Below are 11,058 nucleotides of genomic sequence, written 5' to 3'. Positions count from 1 at the left end.
TGTGCGCGTGCCCGCGGCTGAGGGTGCGAGTGTAACTGGAGGGGCGTGCAGCAAGCTCGGAAGAAGACAGAAGCATGGACAGGACGCCCTCATCCCCATTCCGGCCAGAACCGCGGCTCCCGGGTGTCCGGATTGGGAGAGGGGCCAGGGGATGGGACCTGGAGAAGACGGCGATAGGACCCGGCAGGAGCTTCCTTGGCGGGGAAGGGAACCGGGCGGGAGGACAGGAGGGAGGGAGAGAGAAAAAGGGAAGGTGATGGGGAGCGGGCGTGGGCACTCGCCGCGCGGACCGGCTCCGGCGGGCCGGACCTGGACTCTATAAAAGGAGCCCAACCGCTCCGCCACTCACACGCGCCTCCCGGACCGGCGTATGCCGCGTCCCTGCAGTTCCCCCAGACACCTGCCCCTTCCCCGCCCGCCGCGCCAGGTCCCCCAGACCCGTGCGCCCAGCGGCATGGCTCCGAGCGGCGCCCGTGGGACCGAGGTGGCGGCGGCGGCGGCGCGGCGCGAGCAGCCGCAGCCCCAGCCCCCGAGTCCCACCTCTTGCGGCCCCTTCTCCGCGGGGCAGCTCGCCGGAGTGGCCAGCGCGTGAAAAGAAGGGCGGGCAGAGCTCCGGCGCGAGGCGCGGCGCGGCGCAGCGCGGCTCCCAGATTTCACCCCGCCCAGCCCTGGCGACCGCGGCCGCCGCAGGAAAACTGCCCCAGCCTGGGGAGGAGGGCGGGAATGCAAGATCAGGACCCCTCGCTGGCCTGCACGCTTCGGTCTCGACAGCTAGGAAACTCGTGCGGGCCGAGTCTGCAGATCCCGGAGCGCCCGGGTTAGGAGACGCTTAGCCCCGAGCAGCTGGGGTAAGACCTCCCACCTGGCCGCTGCGCCCTCCCCAGACAGAACCACAGCCTCCTCCTCTAGACGCCCCGGTGGGAGCCGGAGCTCCCGGCAGCGGGGCTCTGTGGACCAGCCCTTAGCGGCCCGGGGCTAAGACGGGGCGTAGAGAGGAACAGCCAGAGACGCGGCGGCAGCGACGGGCGCCCCGAAGTGCAGGGGACGCGCCCGCCGGCCTCGTCTGCCTCGCCCTTGACCTCTAGGTTCACCTGGGAACCTGGGTGGAGGAGTAATTGAGGAGCCCACGGATCCGACTAGCCACCAGGGGACAAGACTCTGGTCCCTTCAGCGGTCCTTTCCTCCTCCTCGTCCGCTCCATGCCCGAGAGCTGCGCTTGGAGAGACATGGAGGAAGCGGGCGCTCAGTGTGCCCCGCCGCTGCCCGTGAGCCCCCAGACGGAGCTTTCGCAATCCAACCTCTCTGCTGCTCCCTCCCACAACTGCAGCGCCGAGGGCTACATCTACCAGGACTCCATAGCCCTGCCCTGGAAAGTAGTACTGGTCATGCTGCTGGCGCTCTTCACCTTGGCCACCACGCTCTCCAATGCGTTTGTGATCGCCACTGTGTACCGGACGCGGAAGCTGCATACCCCCGCCAACTACCTGATCGCCTCCCTGGCGGTCACCGACCTGCTGGTATCCATCCTGGTCATGCCCGTCAGCACCATGTACACGGTCACGGGCCGCTGGACGCTGGGCCAGGTGGTGTGCGACTTCTGGCTGTCCTCGGACATCACCTGTTGCACTGCTTCCATCTTGCACCTCTGTGTCATCGCCCTGGACCGCTACTGGGCGATCACGGACGCCGTGGAGTACTCGGCTAAAAGGACTCCCCAGAGGGCGGCGGTCATGATCGCGCTCGTGTGGGTCTTCTCCATCTCCATCTCGCTGCCGCCTTTCTTCTGGCGTCAGGCCAAAGCCGAGGAGGAGGTGTCGGACTGCGTGGTGAACACGGATCACATCCTCTACACTGTCTACTCCACGGTGGGCGCTTTCTACTTCCCCACCCTGCTCCTCATCGCCCTCTATGGCCGCATCTACGTGGAAGCCCGCTCCCGGATTTTGAAACAGACGCCCAACAGAACCGGCAAGCGTCTGACCCGAGCCCAGCTGGTGACCGACTCCCCCGGGTCCACGTCTTCGGTCACCTCCATTAATTCGCGGGCTCCGGACTTACCCAGCGAATCGGGGTCTCCTGTGTACGTGAACCAAGTCAAAGTGCGAGTCTCCGACGCCCTGCTGGAGAAGAAGAAACTCATGGCCGCTAGGGAGCGCAAAGCCACCAAGACCCTGGGGATCATTTTGGGAGCGTTCATCGTGTGTTGGCTGCCCTTCTTCATCATCTCCCTGGTGATGCCTATCTGCAAGGACGCCTGCTGGTTCCACCTGGCCATCTTTGACTTCTTCACGTGGCTGGGCTATGTCAACTCCCTCATCAACCCCATCATCTATACCATGTCCAACGAAGACTTCAAACAAGCGTTCCATAAACTGATACGCTTTAAGTGCACAAGTTGACTTGTCAATTGCAGCGGGGTCGCCTAAGCGGCCTTTGGGGGACCATGTTGTGTCTGGTTCCACAGGTAGGTCGACTCTTTGACTGTTACTGGGTCGGAGTGAGGCTCTCTCTTCTGAGCAAGGGCAATGGATCCTGAGAAGCCAGGACAGCCCTGCGAGAGCGCTAAAGGAGAACTGTCCAAACAGCTGAGGAGGGGGCTCACTTTCTCCCCTCAAACCCCAGTTTCAGCACCGACCCTGCCGCAGCCCATCGCAAGGGGGGTTGCAACTTTCAGAAAATCGATGATGGAAAAGGGATCCCTGCCCTGCTTTGGTGTCATGGATGATGCCCTCTAGAACCAGAAGTAGTTCTTGTCTGGAGCCGGTCTGAGACATGATCTACATACAGCCTGGTAGTACTTGAACTAGACACTAATACCCTGTGTCTGGGGGGAGAACTTTGTTTTACAGCTTCATTTAAGAACAGTTACTTTGGCATCCTTCAGTCTTCGTTCAGTTTTTGTTCATTTAAACTTGGTTGGAGAAACTTGTGGATTTGGTGCTTCAAACCCTATGTGTGGCTTGAAGAGTTAACAGCAAAATTCTGATGTTAAGATCTCTATTTTTATTATAATTGAAACTATATGGGGTGGGGGGTGGATGGGGAGCATTAAGCTGAAAACCAATGCCTATGATTGTTTGTTGTCTGCAGATCTGTAATTTTTTAATTCCCGTGTAGTGATTGTCAAACCTCATTCTTTAACAACTCAAACAAAGTGTTACGTGTGCTAGTGCCAAAGTCTGCAGATGGCTTTTTCCTCCTAATTTCATGCACCTGTCGTTTTACACAATTAAATCCCCAGAAATGGGGGATATGATGGGTGACTCAACCCAAGCTGCTGCTATATTTCTTATTAACGCCACTGATGAAACTGATGGGTATAAGATATATAAGTTCCTTTGCAAGAAACGTATTTTTAATCCCAATTGAGTGAGCTATGAAGGAGACAGATGAGATAGGAATGGTTCTTATACAATTAAGGAATGGGTGGCAATCGGAGGATGTATATTTTGACTTGTAAAAAATCTTAAATGCATGAGACTTTTTTCTGACAGTCATTTGCACTCTCCTTCCCATCTGTAATTCCTTTGTGTGCTAACATATAAAGTAACCAAGAGAACTAGCTCCTTTCTCCAAAAATCTTCAAAACAGTAGAACCCCTAAAAACCATGTTAAAGATAAAAACCTGTTTCTTTTCCCTTGCTACTGAAGTTTGAGTAGGAACAAAGATTATTAGAAAATGACATGCAAGGACTTTCAGAAAGCTTAGAGAAGCTAAAATTGAGCCTGTTTTCCTGTAACTCATAGAACCAAACCTCAGACTTACTGGGCAACCAGGGAACTAACAAGCTTTTGAACCTTGGAAATTTGTCATTGACCTGACACGTCAATGAATATACATACTATCAGTAATACTTTAAATTTATCTTTTTTTTTCAAATTCCAAAAATACTTAATTGTTATCTCAAATTCACTCTGAGGACTCCTCCCCAACACAGGGCAAGATCACACACTAATAGATGACATATGCATGATCTAAATAAAATGGAGTAGCCCCTAAGGATTACCTGCATGGAAAATGAATGTCTGTGGAACATTTATTATGCCAAAGAAGATTCACACTCCGTTCTTTAGAGAGCTTTCTGCAGGTGATACCTTTTGTCTGAAGAAACAAGTTGTCTTTGTAAAATGGATTCACTCCCGGCTTGAAGCTCCCCAGTCCAGACTGTCAGACAATAGATGTATTGAGCTGAAGTACACTGCTTCCCTGCTGTGCAGCCCTTTACTCTGGCATAATGACTCTTGAAAATATCCTATTCAAAGATTCACACGTAAACTAAGTACAAAAGAAAATTTTGATCAACATTGACAACTGTCACTGGAGTAAGAGAAAATTGCAGGCATTAGATAATCCTAAATTTCTGCTGTATCCCCATGTCTCTCTGTTCATTTTTTTGTGACATTTCTCCTATGGAGAAATCTAGCTTACTACCGAGAGGACTGTGCACAGAGCATGATATTTATGTTTATGTTATTAATATGTTTGTTAAGGCTTTTTATTGGGCCTAAGAAGCAATTAAGCCAACTTCTAGGAGCCTAAGAGGGCGAAATTAATTGAACCAATAGCCATTTACAAGTGATTTCTTTATAGGGCACCTGCAATGATGGTGTCCTCATATTAACAAAACATGGTCAATTTAGTCAAACGGGTTGTTTGCCACTTATAGATGACCTACCTAAATTTTTGCTTGACTATTTGGCTGAATTGACTGGATTGGGGGCATACTGTATGAAGTAGAAGCTTGTAAACCCTTGTAGTTATAAGAGATCCAGACTTCTCATCCAACATTGCACATGATTATGCAAAGTGTATTTTTCACCCTAGGGGTATGTAGTTAAGACTGTTAAGCGCCTTTTCAGTTACTGCTGCCTATAGCATAGTATGGCTTTTTTGCAGAACATTATATGGGAGATGGAAATATTTAACCGGCATAGAAATGAAAGTATATTTTCATTGGCTGTGGTAACAAATAACATTTTCCATACTGTTGAACTGCACAAAATTTCACACAAATATATGAATGTACATTCATCCCCAAATACCAATATTGTCTTGTGTTTCTAGGAATTTTAGAGTTTCCTTTCTAAGAATGGACACTGTACCTATGAATGAACAGTTATTGACTTCAACACATTTTCTACAGACCAATCTTCATTCTTCCTCTCTATTATCTTAGTATTATCTTCTTGCGTCAGGAAACCCTGAGTGGACTGTAATTCACTCAAGCAGCAAAAGCTCAGATTATGTGTATTTGATGGAGTTAATGTGACTGCAAATTGCCTTTTCTACCTTTCAAAAAATGTGTAATTGAAAATGAAGTTTAGGAAAATAATGAAATAAAAGTCCTTTTTTGTGTTCTAAAAAGCATTGGGTGGTAATTCTATTATTATGGAAAGGCTGGTTCACGGGATTCTGGGTTGCAATCAGGAATCTGAGCCTTCAAGAGAGAAAAGTTGATGATAAATGATACTGTGGTGCGAGTACTGCCACGATTTGAGGGATTTAGTCTATATCTGGAGGAAGAATTTAAAAGGAATTAGACACAGTCTGCAAAGAGGGCAAGTCAGTTCCACTATCCCAGGGGTTTTCCAGATCAGCATTCTTAGAAGGAATGTTTAGTCCCTAGGCTGGGGAATAAGATTCCAAGGCACTGCATGGTGCTTGACATACAGAAAAAGGAAAAGGAGGACCTGAGTTAGAAGCAGCCCTGGGGGAGACCTAAGAGGAGGAGACCAACCTATCTGAACACTGGGGAAGTAGACAGAAAACATAGCTTTTGGAATCGGTTCTAGGTTTGTTACACATAGAGCTTGTTATCGCTGTGTGGTTTGCGATTTGCTGCAAAGGCTTAGAGCCTATACACGTAAAGCATTTATCAAGATTCCTAACACTTTTGATCTCTCAGCAGATGATACTTCTTCCTCTTTAGCCATGATTTTGTCACGGCCTTCTTTGTGGATGCAGGGCACCTGTAGCCGAGAAAACCTTGAGGGCTATTTGAGAAAGGTTGCACTGGGGAAGACCAAACTAGCCCAAATGGGAGAAACATGGCTAAGCTAGAAGCAACTGAGGCTTGGAGCCTTTCAGACTTACCCCCTGGGCTGGCGACACACAGCCAAGAGGCCGAAAGGCAGCAGAAGAGACGGTTTGCTGTGGCTCTGGTGGCCCAGAGGAAACTGCTGAATATATCATTTCCTGTAGCACCCTGTCATTTTTTTTTTTTAAGGGCTTCAAATGCTTGGCTTGTTTGTTTATTTATTTATTTATTTATTTATTTATTTTTGGCTCTGTTGTGTCTTCGTTTCTCTGCGAGGGCTTTCTCTAGTTGCGGCAAGCAGGGGCCACTGTTCATCGCAGTGCACGGGCCTCTCACTATCGTGGCCTCTCTCGTTGCGGAGCACAAGTTCCAGACGCGCAGGCTCAGTAGTTGTGGCTCACAGGCCTAGTTGCTCCACGGCATGTGGGATCTTCCCAGACCAGAGTTCGAACCCATGTCCCCTGTATTACCAGGCGGATTCTCAACCACTGCGCCACCAGGTAAGCCCCTCTCAGTCATTTTTAAACTCTCTTTTCTCTTTATTGTCTAGAGATTTCCAGTTGTTTCCCAGACTCCAAAGGCCCTCACCGCTTCCACGTCTCTCCTCAGTGTCTCATTTTCCACTTCTCTGCTTTTTTCTTACCTATGGAAAGCCATGATAATCAACGATAACGCATTGATCTCATATGGTTCTTATTTTAGCCATGCAGGGCTGATTAGGTAGCCGAGGGTTTTTATATTATATCAAAGGAAATTTTTGACCGAAACGAATGGGCAAAAGCTTTCAACTTGGGGCTTCTACTGGAGTTTTCAGATGAGAAGAGGCCAGTAGGAGAAGGGGGCGGGAAATGAGGCTTCCAAACCCTTTCTCAAAGCCTATGCTTGAACAGTCCACCAGGGGGCAGAGCGCCTCTGAATTGCGCAGAGGACGCAGGTGCTCACCGCTCACAATCTGACTCCCTCTTCCTGGACCCTGCAAATGGTATCAACTTCTCTAGACTCAGTGAACATGAAGCTCCCTGAGCCAAGAGATAAGGGGTTTATCATTTATTTAAAAGAGCAGCTTTTTCAGAACTGCAAATTCAGTCAGAGGATCCCTAAAGTAAAACTAAAGTTTTTCTTTATATTTGCAAACTTAGTTATTTTCTTTTTCTTCTCTTATCCTGAAGTAATGCTAAAATCTTAGTGCTTTAAAACATTGTGACCTTTGATTAATGTGACATTGGGTGAAGTCAGACATTAGAATACACAGAATTTATATGCAAAATAGAGAGAACAAATTATTAAACTCTTTCATCATTATGATTTTTCTCATCACTGTGTTTTCTTTTCAGAATTTCATTGGCTTGAAGTTAATATATCCATAGTTCAAAGGTAGAACACTGCCATCTACCATTTAAAGAGGGGGTTGCTTTTTTTTTTCCCCCACAGAAGTAATGTGTGTTATTGGTCAGTTTTTCCCAGAAGGCAGACTTTCCAATCTGTGTAATTTTGGCATTTACTTTAAAAACAGGTGTTTATAAATGTGAGTACAATCTTATGTATCACAAAAATAAATTTCTGTGTTAGAAAAGAATCATATATAATGAGAAAATAAGTGAGTTTAATATCATTGCCATTCTCCTTAACTGTTACTCCCTAGCATTTTTACTGTCCCCAATGGGGAGTTTTCTATGTGCCATTTCACACATGTGTCAGTTAAATTAGAGTTTCAAAGTCAACATCCACATCTTAGGATTATACTAGGATTTCCAGTGCTCCCTGAGAGAGACCGAGTCCCTGGAGTTGGGCCAGATGACAGAGAGATTGTCTTAACACCATTGCAAGTATAGTTTGTAAAAGAAAATGCCCATTTCTTCCGACTTATTTGCACATTTTTCAAAAGATAGGGGAAACGCTTTTCAAAACTGCAAACTGGGAATCTATATAACAAGAATGATCTTATACTATTTCTTGTACCTAAAGTGAACAGATGGTGATATAAGGAGACATTTATGGCAAATGCTTAAAAGAATCTACACATGGCTTGTTTAAATGATGCATGAAGTCATGACTCACATCCTCCCTGACTCTGTAGGAACATTCCACACATTAGCCTCTGACTGGTCATCCCATGTTGGTATAATCAGTTGAAATTTCAGGCTGTCTTTTGCTCGCAAGTGTGGTGATGGGACTGCAGTGATAGAGCAGCCCACAAAGGGTAGGTTACTTGGTCCAGAGACTGTGCCCAGGGTACTTTTTTTTTTTTTAACATCTTTATTGGAGTATAATTGCTTTACAATGGTGTGTTAGTTTCTGCTTTATAACAAAGTGAATCAGCTATACATATATCCCCATATCTCTTCCCTCTTGCGTCTCCCTCCCTCCCACCCTCCCTATCCCACCTCTCTAGGTGGTCACAAAGCACTGAGCTGATCTCCCTGTGCTATGCGGCTGCTTCCCACTAGCTATCTATTTTACGTTTGGTAGTGTATATATGTCCATGCCAATCTCTCACTTTGTCCCAGCTTACCCTTCCCCCTCCACGTGTCCTCAAGTCCATTCTCTAGTAGGTCTGCGTCTTTATTCCTTTATAAAAAAAGATTCTTCATGACCATTTTTTTTTAGATTCCATATATATGTGTTAGCATATGGTATTTGTTTTTCTCTTTCTGACTTACATCACTTTGTATGACAGACTCTAGGTCCACCCACCTCACTACAAATAACTCAATTTTGTTTCTTTTTATGGCTGAGTAGTATTCCACTGTATATATGTGCCACATCTTCTTTATCCATTCATCTGTTGATGGACACTTAGGTTGCTTCCATGTCCTGGCTATTGTAAATAGAGCTGCAATGAACACTGTGGTACATGACCTTTTTTAAATTATGGTTTGCTCAGGGTATATGCCCAGTAGTGGGATTGCTGGGTCGTATGGTAGTTCTATTTTTAGTTTTTTGAGGAACCTCCATACTGTTCTCCATAGTGGCTGTATCAGTTTACATTCCCACCAACAGTGCAAGAGGGTTCCCTTTTCTCCACACCCTCTCCAGCATTTATTGTTTGTAGATTTTTTGATGATGGCCATTCTGACGGGTGTGAGATGATATCTCATTGTAGTTTTGATTTGCATTTCTCTAATGATTAATGATGTTCAGCATTCTTTCATGTCTTTGCCAGGGTACTTTTGTAAACACACCTGGTTGTGTCTTGTAAACTCATGTGCTAATCGAATTTGGGATAGTGTGTGTAGATCCACACCTCCCCCCCTGTGATTCACCAGCCCATTCTTGGCTTGTTGAATACTCTCAATGGTTTCAGCACCGGGCCGGTCTGCTTTTGTGGAGAAGCAGTTGTATGGTTCTTCATCTTTCCATCCTAGTCTTGCCCAACCTTAAGGTCCCAGAGTCCACTCTCTTTTCCCCTTTCTCTCAGAGACTTTCCAACAGAGTACAGCATGTTGGGATAATCGCACATGGGCCGCTTGGAATCAGATGGCATGAAGATCCCCAACACTTTGGTAGAGTTAAAATGCAAGAATGAGTGTTCGAAATCAGAAAGACGAGTTTAAATGCATGTTTTGCAACCATGAGCAAGCTCCTCTGCAGACGTAATCATATGCACCTTTATGTTTGCAGGTAAAAATTAAATGGGATAATGCAATTGGTTTCACCCTTGTCTGCATATTTGATTTATCAGAAGAGCTTTAAAAAGACCTTTGCTCAGACCCTGTCTCAGACTAATTAAATTATGTTATCTGGAGTAGGGCCTGATAATCTGTTTAAAAAATTCTCTCTGGGTAATTCTAATGTGTGACCAGGGTGAGATACCCTGAGAATAATTATATAAAGCTCTTAGAACAATGCTTGGCACATGCAGCATCCTTGGGTGTGAAAGGGGTCCCTGAATGATATAGAAGGTCAAGTGGAATTGGTTTTTCACAGTTGTGCTTCTTGAAATTTAATGAGCACGAGTCACCTGGATTAAAATGCAGATTCTGATTCAGTAGGTCTATGGTGGGGCCTGAGATTATGCATTTCTGACAGGCTCTCAGGAAACACCAATGATGCTCATCCATGGACCACACTCTGAGTATAACAGCTTAGTTATAGAGTATCTGTCATTTCCTAAGGATATATATATATATATATATATATATATATATATATATATATATATCTCCAAAACAAAAGCAACATAAAACTTGCAGATGAGAAAATGTGCTTTGTTTTTTTTTTTTTTTTTTTTTTTTTCGCGGTACGCGGGCCTCTCACTGTTGTGGCCTCTCCCGTTGCAGAGCACAGGCTCCGGACGCGCAGGCTCAGCGGCCATGGCTCACGGGCCCAGCCGCTCCGTGGCATGTGGGATCTTCCCGGACCGGGGCACGAACCCATGTCCCCTGCATCGGCAGGCAGACTCTCAACCACTGCACCACCAGGGAAGCCCAAAAATGTGCTTTTTAATGTACAATACATTGTTTTCCTGACTTGTTTACATGGTATTCATGTCTCAGCTTCAGAAGATGTTGAATGCTTCCCCTTACATGCTTTCCCCCAGATGCTTCAAATCCTGTCTACCCTAAAACAAACAGCTTACTTCTGGATCTTGATCAGCAAAGCATGACTCTCAGATTCAGCCCTTTGTTTTTACATCACTTCCAAATAAGGGCTTTGTCTTCTGTTAAAAAAAAAAGAATTAATTAAAAATACAAAACAAATGATAAACAACAAATAAAAGAAAGAAATAACAATTGTGAGCGTATGGCAAATGGCATGACTTCCTTGTAATCTATTTCACTTAGTAAGCCCAGTTGGATTCCGTCTGTTAACACACACAGGCACGTACACACATATTATATAGGGTTCATCTTCTCTAAACACAAGTAACTATATAATCAAAGGTGAAAGCTCTGTGCTTTCCATCTATTATATTTTATTCTTATGATAGTTTAGAGACTTAATATCCTAGAGCAGTGATCTAGCAGCCTTTTGAATCCAGGGAAAACCCTTCCCCATATTTTATTCCCAAAATATCTTG

The 11,058-nt window shown here is 45.8% G+C and overlaps 1 protein-coding gene across 1 annotated transcript; it reads left to right on the top strand.

Annotated features, from left to right (window-relative positions):
* Positions 1-253: 253 nt before the first annotated feature.
* HTR1B (5-hydroxytryptamine receptor 1B) lies at positions 254-5,359 on the top strand. Its single transcript, XM_082633354.1, has one exon. The coding sequence runs from the start codon at positions 1,200-1,202 to the stop codon at positions 2,397-2,399; it is 1,200 nt and encodes a 399-aa protein (XP_082489480.1). The 5' UTR covers positions 254-1,199; the 3' UTR covers positions 2,400-5,359.
* The last annotated feature ends 5,699 nt before the right edge of the window (positions 5,360-11,058 follow it).

Source organism: Mesoplodon mirus (genome assembly GCF_964341445.2).
Source record: "Mesoplodon mirus genome assembly, chromosome: 10".
In the NCBI taxonomy this organism is placed as follows: Eukaryota; Metazoa; Chordata; class Mammalia; order Artiodactyla; family Ziphiidae; genus Mesoplodon; species Mesoplodon mirus.
This window is presented reverse-complemented; position numbering and strand designations above follow the sequence as displayed.